This window comes from Muntiacus reevesi, chromosome 13, assembly GCF_963930625.1.
Source record: "Muntiacus reevesi chromosome 13, mMunRee1.1, whole genome shotgun sequence".
NCBI lineage: Eukaryota > Metazoa > Chordata > Mammalia > Artiodactyla > Cervidae > Muntiacus > Muntiacus reevesi.
The window spans coordinates 22,545,405-22,564,296 of record NC_089261.1 but is presented as its reverse complement, the minus strand read 5'-3'; the positions used below and the strand labels follow the sequence as shown (position 1 = coordinate 22,564,296).

The 18,892-nt window shown below is 48.9% G+C and overlaps 1 protein-coding gene and 1 non-coding gene across 2 annotated transcripts in view; one reads left to right on the top strand and one right to left on the bottom strand.

Annotated features, from left to right (window-relative positions):
• Positions 1-2,431: 2,431 nt before the first annotated feature.
• The window catches only part of DHX37 (DEAH-box helicase 37), a 30,463-nt gene continuing 14,002 nt past the window's right edge, over positions 2,432-18,892 (top strand). Inside the window, exons 1-8 of the mRNA XM_065904691.1 lie at positions 2,432-2,606; positions 5,643-5,812; positions 8,017-8,129; positions 9,606-9,948; positions 12,863-13,011; positions 13,843-13,935; positions 15,246-15,342; positions 16,218-16,331. Coding sequence (XP_065760763.1) covers positions 2,501-2,606; positions 5,643-5,812; positions 8,017-8,129; positions 9,606-9,948; positions 12,863-13,011; positions 13,843-13,935; positions 15,246-15,342; positions 16,218-16,331 — 1,185 coding nt within the window. The 5' untranslated portion in view covers positions 2,432-2,500. The remainder of the gene's footprint in view (positions 2,607-5,642; positions 5,813-8,016; positions 8,130-9,605; positions 9,949-12,862; positions 13,012-13,842; positions 13,936-15,245; positions 15,343-16,217; positions 16,332-18,892) is intronic.
• Positions 18,794-18,866, bottom strand: TRNAR-UCU (transfer RNA arginine (anticodon UCU)). Its single transcript has one exon. It is a non-coding gene; the product is annotated as a tRNA-Arg (tRNA).

Genomic DNA, 18,892 nt, shown 5'->3' with positions numbered 1-18,892 from the left:
GAATCTTGTTTTGAACTTACATTTTTCTAGATTTCTGGTGAGGTTTTCATATATTCACTGGTGTATATTTCATCATCATCTTTTTAAAAAAATATTTAAAGTAAACTTTTAAGAAGTACAGTATACAAGACACCCTAGTGTTTCAGATGGTAAAGAATCTGCCGGCAATTCAGAACTAGGGTTCGATCCCTGGGTTGGGAAGATCCCCTGGAGAAAGGAATGGCTACCCACTCCAGCACTCTTGCCTGGAGAATCCCATGGACAGAGGAGCCCAGTGGGCTATATATAGTCCATGGGGTCGAGAAGAGTCAGACACAACTAAGTGGCATACAAGCAGAAAAATATTCAGTCGTAGGTGCTTCTCTATGAATTTAAATGACACACAAGGTGACCAGCACCCAGGTCAAAAAAAGGAACATTATCAGTTTTGCCAAAAGGCTTCCTTTGCCCTCTCCTGTTCACTATGCCCCCTCCAAAATTTAGGGGATTCATTTTGCCTGTTTTTGAACTTATGTGAATTGGATCATAAAATATGATCTTTTGTGGCTGGCTTCTTTTGTTCATTATATTTATGAGATCCACACTGTTGTATATTTTCCTTTCTCCTTTTACTTTATAGAATGTTCTTTATATCTTCTGGAGGTAATCCTTTGGTATATAATATTTTAGAAGAAAATAGAATGTACTATTACCAACCTAATAATAACTTTTTATTTACTTAAATAAGCATATTTAAAGAACTATAGACTGCTATTATCCTAAGCAATAAAACCCATGAAAACACAAGTGTGATTTGCTCATTATAACTTTTCCCCCAAATCCTTTTTTTAATTAATTAAAAGAATGTTTATATGTATGCTATCAAAATCCGCTCATGCTCCACCTGTGTGTTTTTTTGGGAATTTGTTTTTGCTTTTTTGAAGAAGAGGGGAGCTTGTCCAGATTAATCACAGTTATCATTCATTCTCACGTTCGACAACTGTCACTTACCTACTTGGCAGCCAGCTCGTGTTCTGGGTTATTCAAATGCTTTTCCTGCAGCAATGACTTTAACTCTGGAATATAACTTTATCCTCTCTAAGATTCTAAAATAACTTCTAGCGCCTTCACTTTTTTTTGATGATATAATTTACTTACCCTTAACCATTTATGCTTTTAATAGAAAAAAATGGAGACACAATCAATTCAGTTCACTCAGTCATGTCCAACTCTTCACGACCCCATGGACTGCACCACGCCAGGCCTCTCTGTCCATCACCAACTCTCAAAGCTTCCTCAAACTCATGTCCATTGAGTCAGTGATACCATCCAACCATCTCATCCTCTGGTGTCCACGTCTCCTCCTGTCTTCAATCTTTCCCAGCATCAGGGTCTTTTTCAATGAGTCAGTTCTTCGGATCAGGTGGCCAAAGTACTGGAGCTTGAGCTTCAGCATCAGTCCTTCCAATGAATATTCAGGACTGATTTCCTTTAGAATTGACCGATTTGATCTCCTTGCAGTCCAAGAGACTCTCAAGAGTCTTCTCCTTCCGGTACTCAGCTTTCTTTATGGTCCAACTCTCACATCCATACATGACTATTGGAAAAACCATAGCTTTGACTATATGGACTTCTGTCAGCAAAGTAATGTCTCTGCTTTTTAATATGCTGCCTAGACTGGTCATTTTCTTCCAAGAAGCAAGCATCTTAATTTCATGACTGCAGTCATCATCTGCAGTGATTTTGAAGCCCAAGAAAATAAAGTCTGTCACTATTTCCATTGTTTCCCCATGTATTTGTCATGAAGTGATGGGATTGGATGCCACGATCTTAGTTTTTGAATATTGAGTTAGTGGAGACACAATATAGCTGTTCTATTCACAAAATAATTACAGAATTCAGAAAATACAATATTTCCGAGTGCAATGCAGAAAATGTGATGTGGTCATGAAAATTCAAAGTTGTCTAATCGATGCCTTCTTTTACTTTTTCTGTCTTTGTAATGAAAATATTTAATGCCTTTTTTACTACACAAATAATGTTGCTTGTAAGAATATCAGAAAGTACAGATAAGCCAAAAAAAGAGGGAAGAAGACTGTGTTAGGAGTAGATTATATTTTTAAAGTCGACAAAACACTCTCATTCCCAAATTAATATTAGTAGATAATTCAGATTTAGAGGCTCAAACCACATTCCTGCGAACAGCCCTGGGCTTAAACAGAAGACTCTATGGCACCTCAGGCCCCGCCCCTCCCTAACTTGGCCCCGCCTCGCTCCGCCCCCACCGGCCTTGATTTTTAAGGTGACCCCGCCTCTAGCTCCGCCCCCACCGGCCTTGATTTTTTTTTTTTAAGGTGACCCCGCCTCTAGCTCCGCCCCCAAGAGATCTGTTAGTACCAGCTCTCGCGATAGCGTAGCCCGGAAGTTTTCTGTCCTGAACATTGGTTGGGGCCCACGTGGGTTGGGCTTAGAAGTGCGCGGGTCTTGCTGCCCTACCTGCAGGAGCAGGAGTTCGGGCGCCATGGGGAAGCTGCGCCGGAGGTACAACATCAAGGGGCGCCAGCAGGCGGCCCCCAGCACCTCGAAAGGCCCTCCCGAGCCGCCCCCCGTGCGGCTGGAACTGGAGGGTAAGAAGGCCCTGGAGAGGGGCTGGGTTTCGGGTGAGAGACCAACCAGGGCCTTGGGGCCAGGGCTGGCCAGTGGGGCTGAAGGACGCCGGGACTATGTCCTGCTTCTGCGACTCCGGAAGGCTCCCGGAGAGAGGCCACCCACCTCAGATGATCCAAAGAAACGGGGAATAGTGACAGTTTTCGTTTTAACTGAGTTTGGAACAATACCTGGAGTTTCTTTCCAGTGTGGTCGTAGTATAGCAACGTGGGGAATTTGGACAAGAAAATAAGGTAATTACATTCATTTTGATGGCATCAATTATAACCTCCCTACCAGCGACCTTTAAGTTCGTATTTTTCAGCCCAGGTCTGTCTGTCTGGCTCCAGGCTGCTTGACATTTCTGCTAAAACTCCTCTGTTTTGTTAGGGAAGACTATGATGTGCCAGGCACTATTCTAGGAGAGTAACAGAAGATGAGATTAAGGCGGGAGAAAAATCCCTTCCGTGCAGTTTATATGCTTTTGGGAAGAGACAAGTAAAGAAAAACACAGAATATATAGAATATTTTGCATACATTCATACTAAACAGATAAAGTACAAGAGGTGTTTGGTGGGTTACAGAGTTTCGTAAGGTAGATGGGGAAGGCCCCATTGAGAAAGCATTGAATCCTTAAGACCTGAGGGCCATCAGAATGACTGAGTGGAGATGAAATATTAAGTGGGGGCAGGATGGGTAGGACCTGATGGGTCATGGTGAGAACAGTGGACCTTTAGGGTTTAGAGCAGAGGAGGAACAAGGCATGGGATTAGGTTTTAACAGCATCACTCTAGTGCTGTGTTGAGGAAAAGCAGTAGAGGGCAAAGAATCAGGGTGATTGGAAAGGAGGCTGCTGAGTACAGTCAGTAGGGCAGGAGTTGATGCTTGGTCTGGGGAGGCAGCAGCCGAGAATGTGTGAGGTAGTCGAATTCAAGATATATTTGGAAAATGGAGCTAATAGGATTTGCTGGCTGACTGTGCACAAGAACAAAGGAGATGTCAAGAATGAATCCCAGGTGTGGGGTCCAGTGGCTGGAAGCTGGAGAAGGCAGGGAGGGGCCAGCTTGGGAAGAGGCCAAGAGCTTGGTTTTGGATATGAGTGTTTTGGGGGCCCTGTTAGATATCCAGGTAGAGGGATAGTCAGACAGCTGTTGACTCAGATGCTTAGAAGAGGCAAATCCAGGGGAGATAGCAGTTTGGAGTCATCACTGTATATAGATGATATTTATTTAAATCTGAAGACTGGACCAGCTCTCATTGAGCAGTGAGTTTAGCCCAGTGAGGTGGGGGGAGACCCTTGGGAGTGTGGTTGTCCAGGGACCATGAAGAAGACCCACCATTTGTGTCATGTTGCTCTGGGGTCAGGGAGGGAGAGAAGGACCCCAGGATGTAACACCGGGGAGCCCATCAGTGACCTTGATACGTCCAGTTTCACAGGAGAGTTGAGGATGAAGTTATTGAATGAGTTCAGTTGTCTTGCTGGCCCTTGAAACTGAACACAGTCCAAAGTTAAACTCATCTGGCTGCTTGTATAGGATTCCTGAAGCTCAGGCTGATTCAGGCCTTAGGGAAGAGTGGGCCTAGATTCTGGAGGTGGAGGGAGGGAGAACCGGGCCCAATGGGGAAGCCTACTTCTCTTCATCCACTAACCAGCCTCCTCTTCCACACTCTACTCTTGGACCCTGAAAGGCAGTGAAATTATGGGAAAGATTGTCAAGGTGGGAATCTGGAGTCTGAATTCCCTCCTCAGAAGTTGCAGGGATTGGCTGGGAGTTGAAGTAACTCACCTGACATCTCTGTGCCTCAGTTTTCTCAGCTGTCACATGGGTCCAGCAGTTACATACCTGTTCATGGGGGTGGTATTTTGGGAGAATATATTTGTAACTGAGAATGCTTTGAAAAGTAAAGACAGGCTGTGTCTTTACTGACCTGACCTGTGGTGGGCATCGTTCGTTGTAGCAGCAGTAACAGCTCAGGAAGTGAGATAGACTGACAGTGAAGTGAGCGCAGAGGAGCCCAAGGTCTTTTAGACCCAAAGATTTGGGAAAAGTTTCTCACCCTCGAATAAGACATCTCCATTTATCCTTGAGACTTTTAGGGGCCAGAGGGACCTTATAAGATTATAAAGCAGCTTGCCTTCTGCAAAGAGCCTTCTCTGATCACTGATCTAATATTGTTACCCTTTTTCTTAGTTTTAACATATCCCCCCCTTTTTTCTTCCTATGGCACATTGGTTCCCCAATTTTTTCCTCTAAGGACATTTTTAACGTTCTTAAACATTGAAGACCCCAAAGTGCCTTTGTTAGTGTGAGTTCTGTCTATGGAAACTTAACATATTAAAAATTAAAACGGGGATTTGGGGGCTTGGGGTTTCTTTTTTGTTTTTGATTGACTTTTGGCTTCCGTGGATCTTTACTGTAGCGCACGGGCTTCTTTTGTTGTGGCACGTGGGCTCAGCAGCTGCAACACACGAGCTTAGTTGTGACGTGGGATTTTAGTTCCTCAACCAGGAATGGATTTGTACCGCTTGCAGTAAAAGCATGGTATCTTAACCACTGGGCCACCAGGGAATTCCCAAAAATGCCGACGCTCAGAACTTAGTCCACTGTACAAGCTCAGAACTTAGTCCACTGTACACCCGGAGGAGAGTATCTTTTAGAGTTATTGTAAAAGTGGTTTTGACCTCACAGACTCTCTGAAAGCAGGACCCTACTGGGAGGAAGACACTGGTGTAGTTTATTCCCTCCCTGCTGTACCTCCTTCTGTCTCCTCAAAACTCAAGTATGGGGGTACCCCGACTCATGGCTGAGGCTGACCTGTGGCAGGTGCTGGATGGACAGTGTAGTAAAGGTGTGGTGGGCCTACATCCCCATTCCTGTGCAGGTGCCTGGATGGCTCGCACAGAGGGCAGGAGGGCCACCCCAGAGGAAAACAGCATTAAGATAGCATCTTGAGACCCTAGGCATCCTTGCTCTCCAGCCTCCAGGGCTGTGGGTCAGGCGAGTGTATCTTTTCAGATAAGGACACGTTGAAAGGAGTCGATGCAAGCAATGCTCTTGTCCTTCCCGGGAAGAAGAAGAAAAAGACCAAAGCCCCTCCCCTGTCCAAGAAGGAGAAGAAGCCTCTGACCAAGAAAGAACGGAAGATGCTGCAGAGAATCTTAGACCAGAAGGAGAAGAAGAGCCAGGTATGCATGCTCTGTCTGCACTCAGCCCTCCAGACTGGCGAGGGATGGGGGAGGGAAGGGGTCTGTGTCCCCTGACATGATCTGTGCAGTAGGACCGTCAGATGGAACTTTCTGGAATGAAGGACAAATTCTTTGTCTGCAGCATATAGTACAGTGGTCACCAGCCATGTGTGACTGTTGAGCACGTGAGATGTGGCCAGTCAGATTGAGAAATTGATTTTTTTTTTAATATATTTATTTGACTGTACCTGGTCTTAGTTGCAGAATGCATGATCTTTAGTTGCAGCATGTGGGATCCAGTTCCCTGACCAGGGATCAAACCCAGGCCCCCTGCATTGGAAGCATGTCCAACCACTGGACCACCAGGGAAGTCCCAGAGGAATTGAATTTTTAGTGTGATTTGGTTTTAATTAATTTAAATGCAAGTAGCCACATATAACTAGTGCCCCATGTGGGACATGCAAAATCAGAACCTTCCAGCCCTCGAAGGAGGACATGCTTCTGGTGTGTCTGTCAGTCTGGAATCAGTTCAGGTTTATAGAGACCAGGTTTGTTGAACTAGGAGTCAAGTCGATCAACGAGCTCACTCTTTATTCTCCACCCCACATTCATTTTGTTTATTTTTTTAAACTTTATCCTAGAGAGTTCTGGCCTGTTTTGCTTAATGTTTTCTTAAGGAGAAAATTTTGTATTGAGAAATTCTAACATATATAAAAGTAGAGACATTAGTGTTGCAAGGTCCCGTGTACCTGTCATCAGCTCCAACAGCTGTCAGGCCCTTTGTCAACCTCGATCATCTCCACAGCCGGCCACTTTCCTTCCCTGTAGATCAGAGCCCAGGCAGCCTCAGTCTGTACTGCTTCTGTGTCTGTCCTGACAAATGACCACCAACTGGGTGTCTTAAACTGTGGAAATGTGTTCTCTTGATGATCTGGAAGCCAGAAGTCTGAAATCAAAGGGTGGGCAGGGCTGGGCTCCTTCCGAAGGTTCCAGGGGAGGGCAGTACCTGGTCTCTTCCAAATCTTGGTGGCTCCAGGTTTCCTTGGCTTGTGGCCACATCACTCCATTCTCTGCCCACATCTTCACATGGGCTGCTTCCCTGTGTCTCTCCTCTGTATATCTCTGATAAGGACACTTGTCTTTGAATTTAGGACTCACCTGGTTAATCCAGTATCTCATCTTGAGATCCTTAATTACCCTTAACTTGAATAAGATCCTGCCCCGGGACATAGGCTTCCCAGGTGGCGCTAGTGGTAAAGAACCCGCCTGCCAAGTGCAGGAAACTTAAGAGACTTGGGTGTGATCTCTGAGTCCAGAAGATCCCCTGGAGCAGGACATGGCAACCCACTCCAGTATTCTTGCCTGGAGAATCTCCATGGACAGAAGAGCCTAGCAGACTTCAGTCCATAGGATCGCAAAGGGTAGGACACAAATGAAGCAACTTAGCATGCACTGGGACATGGATGTATCTTTTTGGAGGGCCACCATTCAACCCATTATGTAGCATTGTATCCCTGAATATTTCAGTTTGCATCTCTAAAATAAAGACCATTTCCACTCATTGTCCTATGAGTGTGTGCTGTTTTTTAATCCTGCGAGCATCTTTGCTTGCTGTTTTGTACGTTGTTTTTTCTTTTCTCGGTTATGAAATTTGTGCACGCACATATACGTGTGTGACATATATGAGCACGTATAAAGTATCTGTATAATTTCAAGAATAGTGAAACAAACACTCGTGACTTGCTCACCCAGAGGAAGGGAACCAACTTCTGTGAGTGGGGAACCCAGCCCCCTCACTGCTTTATTCCAAATAGCGTGGGGACTACTTCCCATCACACAAAGAACTGTTCCTCCCTTGTACTAACTGCCGGGGAGTCTTGCATTATACAGATGGGCCCTACTTTATTTATTCCATCTCCCTTTGATGGGCATCTGGCTAGGTGATAATCTCTTATGACACACCATGGGGCAAAGAGAACCTTGTTTATCCAACCACAGAGTCTGTAAGGGGACGAGAAGCCACCCCAAGCTCACATGTCTGTCAATGTTAAGAACACTGTGAAACCAGGCAATTGAAGTTCAGCCTTTGGTTTAAAAAAGACTGTGGGTGTTAGGGATGCTGTAAATTTATTTAGAGTCTCAACTTCCCTTCTAAAGAGAGGCTCATGACGCCAAATGTATAACACACTCGTTTCCTTCCCCAGCGAGCTGAGATGCTACAGAAATTGAGTGAAGTCCAGGTTTCAGAAGCTGAAATGAGACTCTTCTACACCACGTCCAAGCTGGGCACTGGGGAACGCATGTACCACACCAAAGAGTAAGTCACCAGGTTCCTCTCTGAAACCTGTTCCTCCTGCCAGGATTCCCAGGGCGGGGAAATGTCTTGGAAGTTATGGGGTCTTCTGGGGTTATGAGAAAATACATTTGCAATGACCCGTGTGCTAAAATACATCCAATGGGTAGAGACCTCACATGCTGCTGAATATCCTACACTGCGTAAGACAGCAGAGTTCCTTATTCCAGGGATGCTGGTGTTTCCCTGAAGCACCGAGTCTTGCATTTCAGGTCCCTCCAGCTGGTGCCGGGACGAGTAGGTTAGAAATTACCATCAGGCGGTCAAGAATTCTATTTAGCCCATTAGCAGGTTTTGTCTGGTTCATGTAGCATCAGTAGGCATTTGGATCTTTTGTTCACGTATGAGTCTTCTAGAGCTCTGGTAACAAGGCACCACAAACTAGGCACCTTAACACAAGAGGATTTTATTCTCATGGCTCTGATGGCCGGAAGTCCAAAGTCAAGGTGTCAGTGGGTTGGTTCCTGCCAGAGACAGGAGAACCTGTTCCATTCTGTTCTCTAGCCTCTGGTGGTGCCAGCAGTCCTGGGTGCTCTGCAGCCCACGTCACCCCAGTCTCTGTGTCATTGTGCTGTCCTCCATGTTTCTCTCTGAGTCTTCCGTGGCCTTCTCCTGTGTGGGTCTGGGTCTCTGTTTTCTTAGGACACCAGGCACTGGATTTAGGGCCCACCACAATCCAGTTTGACCTCACCTTAATGATGTCTGCAAAAACCCTGTTTCCATATAAGATCATATTTTGATATCTGGGTGGCTGTGAATTTGGGGAAGACAGATACTTCTATAATCAATATTTAAGAATTAGGAGATTTCATATGAAAATCCCAGGTTCCCCCTCATGCCCCAGTATTGACCTGTTGGATGATGTGGCCATACCAGCTGTCATTCCCGCAGGGCAGCTGGCCTGAGGTGGGGCCCATGTATAACCCTCAGCTCAGGCCCCTGTTCGCCGCTCTCTCACACTTGGCCCATGTTCATTTCCAGTACCGTCCCATAAGACTTGGGGCACATTTAACTACTGCTTATTGAACGCAAAGTGCATCTCAGGCTCTCCTTTGGGCCCTAGGAATAGAGCAGTGCACAAAAATAAAGTTTCTTCCCATAAGGAGCTTACGTCCTGGTGATGGGGAGATGGGCAGTAGTTAGACAAATACATATACATCTAGTGCTGTAATTGCTCAGTAGAAAAGAGCAGGGTGACGAGGATGGAGGGGTGGGAGAGGTGATGAAGGCTGCAGAGTCAGGGGAAGTCTTCCTGAGAGGCGACCTTTGAGTCAATTGAGGGAAAAGTTACCTGCAGGGACCATGGATAGCGGGTGCAAAGGCCCTGAAGCAGGAAGGGGTGTGGCCTCTGAGTCCTGCCTCTGATGAGCCTTCAGCAACCCAGAGCTGCCTCAAGTCAGCTGGCCCTTCCTAGAGTCTGATTTCTGGCTTTCCCGGCAGGAAACCAGATGATATGGCAGCCCAGGGTCCGGAGAAGATCAGCAGCCTCAGTGGGGCCCACCGGAAGCGCCGCCACCAGGAGGCAGAAGAAGAGTCTGAATCCTCAGTGGACTCAGAACCCAAGGAGGCCCCAACAGACAATCGGTCAGAGGCCAGTGCAGGATCGGCCCCAGCGCACCTGCCACCAGCTCCATCTGGGGCCACGGGCCAGAGCCCAGTGCCCAGCGGCCCAGCCGAGACGCCTGCCCCTCCAGCAGCTACTCCCGCAGCAATCTCTGCTCTGGCCAGGCCCCCATCGAAGCCTGCCGTCTTCATCCCTGTGAACCGCTCCCCTGAAATGCAGGTTGGTCGCTCCGGTGTTTGATGGAGAGCTTAGGGGATCAGGTCAGTACAGTGAGGGACTGAGGGTGCAGCAAGAGGGCATCCCAGGATCTGAGCAGGTTGCGTCTCCTTCTATGTCTAGGTTTCAACATCTGGGAAAGGGGGATAGCTGTACCCGCCTTGTCAGACTGATGAATGAGTGCCTGGCACATGGTGGGGCTCTTGAGATGGGTGTCAGCTGCCTTTCTCATCTTCTGGTCGCTGTCACCTGCAGCCTCTGACCATGGGTCCTGGCCCGTGTCCGCTCCTCGGGACAGGAGCTTAGGCTATGGGGTCAGTTGACCTGGAACGGAGTGCTGGTCCCCCCACCTCCCAGCTCATTCCCGGGCCCCACTTTCTTGATCTGTGGAATGGCAGTACCTGTCTACTCACAGGGGTTCCACCTCTCTGCACTTGGTTTCCTTGTCTGGTAAAATGAGTGTCTTACTGGGTTGTCACAACAACAAGATTAAGGGACATGAAGCTCGAGGCCCATGGAAATATAGACTAGAAAATATTAGTGCATTGTTCCAATTAAGAATAAGTCATTTAATGAGACTGCTTTGAGGTTGGTGATGCCTCAGGGTTTGACCCGTTGTAGATGGTGGTTACTCCATCCACCTGCCAGCCCAGGAAGTAGAGCGGTCTGCAGCCTCTGGAGCTTTCAGTTCAGCGGACAAGACCAAGATGGACAACACAGTGTCACACAAGGGGAGGGACAAGAGCCACCTAAGGGAAGATCGGGTACCATGAGGGGGCAGTGCGGGAGTACATAGGCTCATCAGGGAAAGTGTCTTCTGGGCTAAGAGCTCAGTGACTAGCTGAGAACAGGGGGGGGTCGTCCCATACTGAGAGGTGCGTGAGCAAAGGCCCTGAGGCAGAGGGCCCCTGGGTCTCAGAGCAGCAATTTCAAACCACAGATTGGATTGTGGAAACATGTGGGATGCCACCAGCTTTTTTTTTTTTTTTTAATGGAATAGAATAGAAAGTATTAGTCACTGTTCCTTATGAAAAGTAGTAGTTTACTGAGAGGGCTTCCCAGGGGGTGCTAGTGGTAAAGAACCCACCTGCCAATGCAGGAGACATAAAAGACGCAGGTTCGATCCCTGGATTGGAGAGATCCCCTGGAGGAGGACACGGCAACCCACTCCAGTATTCTTGCCTGGAGAATCCCTGGACAGAGGAGCCTGGTGGGTACAGTCCATAGGGTCAAAAAGAGTCAGACACAACTGAAGCGACTTAACATACATGTTTAATGAGATTGCAGTTCTGGTCACAGATACATTTGTGTGCTTATATATGTTAGGTAGTTAGAATAGGAAAAAGGAGTCCAGAATGGCGGTGGCAAAAAGACAAGGAAGGGGAAGCCCATGAAAATAGAACAAAGGAAGGTCCGAGAACCAGAATGAAGACCTCAGGTGAAACAAACAGCACTCGTGGCTAGCCCAGTTTACATAGGGCAGGCCCAGGGGGAGGAGAAAAAACATATAAAAATAAGAGCCAAAATTGGGCCGGGACCTCTCTTTTCTCATCTTTTAGGTCGGCCTCACGCCTCGAGGATGTATTTTCTTTACTTTTTGAATAAAACTGAGCTATAACACTGGTCCATCTGAGGGCTTTTGACCCTGGTCAATCCAAGGGCTTCAAATTCTTGTTGTGATGAGACAGAACTGAGGAAATTATAAATTCCCTCAACACATGTAAAGAATTAGGGTGAGCTCACTGCTCTAACAGACCTTGAAGTGCCACTGGCTTCACGCCACAAAGGTTTCCTTGTCGGTGATGTCAGAGCCTGATGCTATCCACTGGCAAGTGAGGGGTGTGGGATTCTGCTCCACACACTGATTCAGCGACCCAGGCTCACAACCATCCAGCATCCCTGGTGTCCCCCAGGTTCCTCCCTTGGCCTTTCTCTGTGGTTTTTCCATAAGCATATTCCTGAGCCTAGGTTGGTCTGTTTTTATAAGTGGCCTTGTGTCACATATGTTTTCCTGCACTTTGCTTTTTTGTTAATCAGCATTATGTTCCTTGGATTTACTTATCTGTGAAGATGTTTGTCACTGAGGTCCATTTGGTTTGGCTTTGGTTTTGAAACTGCCGTAGAGTATTCCTCTGCTTGAATAGAGCATGGTTTAAGTAGTCATCTCTGACTGGACATTTGAGATGTTCTAGCTTTTTGCTCCCATCTTCTCTGCTGGTTTACATTTTTTTGTCCTTTTCTTGTCATCACAGGTGCAAAACATTGGGGGACAGGGTTTGCAAACTGGAGGTTACAGCCGTCATGGGGTCATGAGATAGCCAGCGCTTCCTTCTTTAACCAATAGAATATAAGTAGAGAACAGAATTTTTAAAATTAGACATGCTTCACACATAATCAGAGCAAGCAGGGGTTCACAAAACTCCTCTCTTACTATGTAATACTTGTGTGTACATGTATGTGTGTGTGCATGTGCATACCCTCATGTGTGAGTACCTAGCAGGATCACACTTAGGATGTGATGCTGTGTCTCACATCCTGAACTTTGGTAAAATTAGCATCCGGTTGTTTGCTGAATTGACTCTTCCATAAGTGTGAACTTCCCCTAGCAGCAGTGGAGGATTCTTGTGCCGCCCAGGGGCTTCTCTGCACCAAGCTGACCCTTTGGCTGCTGGGTGTGACATTCCAAAGGACCCAACCCATGTCTCTGGCCCCCTCCCCAGCCGTCAAGGCTCCCATCCTCGAGGGGGGCCCACCTGTCCCCCCTTGACTGGGCGCCAGTCGCTGCCTTTGTAGGAACCACATCACCTGTATAGTCTTGCTTTGAGCAAAGACCCCTCATCCCATCTGCCCTTCTGCAGCGGCTGCAACCCCCCTCTACCCCCCATTCCCGGAGTTCTGACTTCCTCTTTCTCACCAGGAAGAGCGGCTGAAGCTCCCGATTCTCTCTGAAGAGCAAGTGATCATGGAGGCAGTGGCTGAGCACCCTATCGTCATCGTATGTGGTGAGACCGGCAGCGGGAAGACCACCCAGGTGCCGCAGTTTCTCTACGAAGCAGGCTACAGCAGGTGGGGGCTGGCCACAGGGTCCGCCGCAGGTCTGAGGTAACAGTGAGACCTGGTTCCCCGAAGTTGTTAGGAGCACGGGCTCCTGGAGATCTGATTCTAGTCCTGTGGTTGACATGGTGTGTGACTTGGGGCAATTTCCTTAACCTCTCTGGGCCTCAGCTGTGAGATGGGGGCTCAGCATTGCCACCTACTTCACGGGGTTGTTATGTAGATGAAATGACTGGATTTGTGTAAAACACTTAGGTCAGTTCCTAGTGGGAGCGGCGGTGTGTCAACTCCTGTTAGCCCTTTTGACCCGTGTATGTGGAGGTCCCCAAGACTGTCCCCAAGTTCAGCAGTTTTCTTGGAAGACCCCCAGGTCCTACAGTGAAGGACACAAAGTTCCCATCAGCAAAGGGGGAAGGCACATGGGGTGAAGTCTGGGGGAACCAGGCGCAGGCTTCCAGAGCCCTCTCCTGGGGGATCACACAGGACATGCTTCATTCCCCCAGTGATGACTTGTGACAACACGTATGAGTGTCCTCTACCTGGATGCCCGTAGAGACTCGGTGCCCAGGGTTCTTCGTTGGGGGTTGGTCACGTGGGCACTCTCTGCCTGACACCTGCCAAATTCTAGACTCCCTGAAGGAAAGCAGTTGTCAGCATGAATCGTGTAGTTTGTACAGACAGTCCAGGCCCAGGGAGCCCCTCTTGTCCATCAGGGAGAGGTGGGAGCCCCCCTGAAACCCAGGGTCCCAGACACCAGCCAGGGGCATTTGTAGGGACAGCAGCCTCGGGCCTGCTGGGTCAGCTCCTTCCTGCCTGAGAGTCAGCCCTGTGTTCTCCTCACAGCAACAACAGCATCATCGGCGTCACGGAGCCCCGCCGAGTGGCCGCCGTGGCCATGTCCCAGCGAGTAGCCAAGGAGATGAATCTGTCGCCACGGTGAGTGCTCTGCTTCATGGGGAAGGGTTGAGGGTGGCCGTCCGGACCCACTGAGCTGAGCCGTGACACATGCCCTCATTCACCCTGGAGGCTGTTCACAGATTGCTGTATCTTTCCTATGCCATTTCATTGCATATCTTGAAATTTATAGTATACACAAAGCTGCCCCCACATTTTCTATTTATCTTGTTAGTGTTAAATTTTCAACCACATGCAAAAGTGGAAAGACCAGTATAACGAGCCCCCACGTACCCGATACCCAGTTTCAGGAATCGTCACCTCATGACCAGCTCTGTTTCATGTGCCCCATGCTCTCCCTCAGTTCTTGGGGAGCAAGTTTCAGATGTCTCATCATCTCAGCCTCAATATTTCATCGTGTAGGTCTGAAAGATCAAGACTCTGTTTTGGGGATTTTTGTTTGTTTGGTTTTGGCTGCCCCTCGTAGCTTGGGGATCTTAGTTTCTCAGCTGAGGACTGAACCTGGGCCCCTGCAGTGGAAACTAGGAGTCCTAAACACTGGCCCACCAGGGTGCCTAGTTGCTCAGTCATGGCTGACTCTTTGCGACCCCATGGACTGTAGCCCGCCAGTCTCCTCTGTCCACGGGGATTCTCCAGGCAAGCATACTGGAGTGGGTTGCCATGCAGTCCTCCGGGGGATCTTCCCAACCCAGGGACTGAACCCGGGTCTCCTGCATTGCAGGTGGACTCTTTACCATCTGAGCCACACAGGGAAGCCCTAGGACCACCAGGGAATTCCCTGTAATTTTTTTACAGACAACTATAAACATAATTGCAGTACCGTCACCATCACTAAAAAGTGTGTCCTGGGACTTCCCTGGTGGTCCAGTGGTTAAGATGCTGTGCTTTGAATGCAGGGGTCAGGGGTTCAAACCCTGGTCAAGGAACTAAAATCCCACATGCCAGATGGCCAAATAAATAAAAATTTAAAAAAAAAAAAAGTGTGTCCTAACTCCTGAGTGTGTTCCTTCCATGTTCCCATTTCCTGGATTGCATCCTAAGAAGTTTTTAGAGTTGATTGTTTACACTGGACTCCAGCCAAGGTCTGTGTGCATATTTGATTAACATGCCCTGCACTTGTCTGTGAGCTCCCCTCCCCTCACCCTGGAGGCCAGGGTTCTAGAGAGGGAGCCAGAGTGGCCCAGTGTCTGGGCCTTGGTAGGGGAGCTAGTGGACCCTGCCTTTAGCCGCCTGCCTAGCGGGACCAGGCCTGCTCTGCTGGTCTCTTTGGAGTGGCTACAACCCCAAGCAGCCACAACTCTAGGGGACTGATCCATAGCTTGTGCCTGCAGGGTCGTCTCCTACCAGATCCGATATGAAGGAAACGTGACCGAAGAGACCAGAATCAAGTTCATGACTGATGGTGTCTTGCTCAAGGAAATCCAGAAGGTTGGTTGCTTTTCTCATGTCACAGAGCAAGGCTGGTGAGCGTAAGGGTGGGAAGCTAGGATGTCACCCAGGATGTGAGCAGCCAGTGTGGCAAATTTTGGCAAAGCACTGCATTTACCGTTGTGTTGCTGTGTGACCTTGAATAAGTTGCTTAACCTCTCTGGGCCTTGGTTTCTTGATCTGCAAGCTGATACCTTCCTCCTAATTGCTTTAAATCATATGAAGCATGAAAGCACTTTAGCAGAACACCTAATAGGTGTTCATTACATGTGAGCTTGTATGTTTATTGCAGTTTGGTTCACAGACTTTATGCATTAGCCAAAAGCACACTGCTACCCACTGGCTGTATGATGTACCCCTGGGCAGGGGTCTCTGGGGAGGACAGAGGTGACTTCCTACCTCTGCCTCGAGGCCAGCCAAGATCACTGTGAAGGCGGCTGTGTGGTTTGGGGTCTGATGGCCCCTGTCTGTATGGCCCATGCTGCCCTGTTTCCCCTGGTCCCCACCCAACATCCCCTGGTCCCTGTTTCCTGCCTGCCTCCCCACCATCCGCATTGGTAGCTCAGCTCTAATAGATCACAGCTGCCTCTTCTCTAGCAGTTTCTCTGCCAGGCCCCAGACTCTGTGCTGTCTGCTTTACAAATAGTAATTGTCATTGAAACTTCTCCATGACCTCTTGAGATAGGTCCTCTTGTCCCATTTTACAGATGAAGAAGTAGGCCTGGGGTCATAGGCCACGACTCCCTGCAGGCCAAGTGCTCTTGGATCCGTGCCAGCTACCCAAGGGGTTCATTGAATAGGTGCTTTGGGGTGCACACTCGTCCTGGGGTGCTTCGGCCCAGGTGGCCATCCTCATCCCTGGACCTCCTCCCTAGGACTTCCTGCTGCTGAAGTACAAGGTGGTGATCATTGACGAGGCCCACGAGAGGAGCGTGTACACGGACATCCTCATCGGCCTCCTGTCCCGCATCGTGTGTCTCCGAGAGAAGGTAGGCAGGAGGTGCCGGGGAACCCCGAGGCCCGCTCAGCCCACGCCCATCCACACCCGGACTGCTGCTGTGAGAGGGTCTCCTAGAACAGCATCCTCCAGGCCAGGAGCCAGGGCTCTGGGTCTTGGTGTAAACAGATTCCAATCCTAGGTTCAGCCTCCTCATCATCTGTTACCTTTCCCTCTGTCAGAGCAAGAGGCTCAGCAAGGAGTTCATGGTGGGCCAGACTGCACTGTGGGCTTCCCAGGTGGCTGAGTGGTAAAGAATCCACTTGCCAATGCAGGAGATTCAGGTTTGATCCCTGGGTTGGGACGATCCTTTGGAGAAGGAAATGGTAACCCACTCCAGTATTCAATGGGCAGAGGAGCCTGGCGGGCTATAGTCCGTGGGGCTACACAGAGCTGGACATGATTGAGCACACATGCACTTAGCCAGACCCCACTGCATCTGGCTTTAAGACACCAGCCAGGTCTTTGAAATCCACAGAACTGGTGGGGCCGCCCACCAAGCCTTTATGCTCCATGTGCTGTGAGACACCCTGTGCCCAGCCTGGGGTCAACATTTTCCTCCATCTCCCCCCTCCCTCGATCGGGCAGGGATGGTCGTCAAAGGGATGCTGTGCTAGGATGGGGTGCCGTGGAACTGTTCCCGGCAGTCCCGTTGAGAGGTTGGTGCTTCACCACACCCAGTTCTTAGAAGTGCAGAATCTTAGTCATCACACATCAGTTCTGTGTGTGCTGTGTGCCAGGCATCGATCAGATCTCAGTGAGCAACACAGAGGTTCCTGCCCTCATGGGATTTCCATTTTAGTGAAGGCAACTGGCAGTAAGCAACTCAGAAGCCTGTGAATTCTCGGTGGACAAAACCAGAAACAGGGAGCAAAATCAGGCAGAAGGTAGAGGGTTGGTAGTATGATGAGACTCAGAGAGGGTGGCCTTTGAGATGGGGATTGGAGGAAGGGAAGGAGTGAGAAGCAGCTGCTAAGAGGAGGAGATTCTGAATGTCAAGAAAAGCAGGTGCAGAGGCCCTGGGGCAGGTGTCAGGTTTTATTTTGGGGGTTTTTTTGTTAACTTTATGTAACTTTATTGATGCATTTAAAGTGTGCAATTCAGTGGGTTTTAGCATATTCAGAGTTACATGCCATCACTACAATCAACTTTTAAAATGTTTTCATCACCCTGAAAAACAACCTTTTAGCTATTTCCATAGTCCTCCCCCACTCTCCCATCTCAAGGTATCCAGTCTATTTCCTGTCTCTATGGATTTATCTATTCCATATGTTTCACATAAATGAAATCACACAATATGTTTTTTTTGTTGTTTTTATTTATTTATTTATTTGGCTGCAGCAGGTCATAGTTGTGGCATGCAAGATCTTTGATCTTTGTTGCAGCATGCAGGATCCAGTTCCTTGACCAGGGGCCAAACCCAGACCCCCTGCATTGGGAGCACAGAGTCTTGGCCACTGGACCACCAGGGAGGTCCCAGCATGTGGCCTTTTGTGATTGGTTTCTTTCACTTAGCACATTTCCAGAGTTCATCCCCATTGTCACGTGTGTCAGTGCTTCATTCCTTTTTATGGCTGAATCATCATCCATTGTGTGGCTGGACCACATTTCATATACCCATTCATCTACCGTTGGAGGCTTGGGCTCTTCCCACTTTCCATCTCTCGTGAATGTCCATGTCCAGGTGGCCGTGCTTCCTTTCTCTTGGGCCTGTGCCAGGGGCAGGGTTGCAGAGTCCCACAGGGGCTCCTCATGTAATCATCTGAGCTGCTCTAGACTGGCTTCTGCAGTGGTCCTGCCTCCCGTGTTCCCACCCACAGTATACAGGCTGTCTTCCACATCCTTACCCACACTTGACATTTTCTGTGTTTTTAGTCCTCAGTCATTCTAGCAGCATCTCACTGTGGTCTTGATTTATGTGTTGAGATGGTCAGGGCACTGAGGGTGGCGGAGCAGAGCGAGTGAGGTGGGAAAAACGGGAGATGCATGGGGTCATGGAGGTGCATGGGGTGGGGCCAGACGGGGGAGGTTGTGTTGGGGAGGAGGCGGAACCTTTGGTCTGCACTGTGCCTCTCACTGTGGCTTTTGTTCTCCAAAGACTCTGAACTTCTGGGGTTTGCAGTTTACAAGCTTCAGAAGACAGCTTCCACGGGCTCGAGCAGAGCCCACCACAGTGGGGGGTGCGTAGCAGGTGCTGCTGAGGAGATTGAGAACCAGGCACACCCACTGCACCCACGCCTGAGTCAGGTTGCACCTCCTTGTCCATTCTGGGGACAGACAGCCATGATGTCGGGCGGGGGCTGACAGCAGCCATACCCACTGTTCCCGTGTGTGGGGTGGACCCCAGGCTCAGCCCTCCTGTCTAGCCTAGCGTCATCAGAGCTTGACTCAGGAATCTTTTTTTTTGAAGCCTTGTTTGTTTTTTGCCATGACACACTGCTTGCCGGATCTTAGTTCCCCGACCAGGGATTGAACCCTGGTCCCCAGCAGTAGAAGTGCTGAGTCCTAACCACTGGACCGCCAGGGAAGTCCCTCGGGGGGATCTTAAGGGCT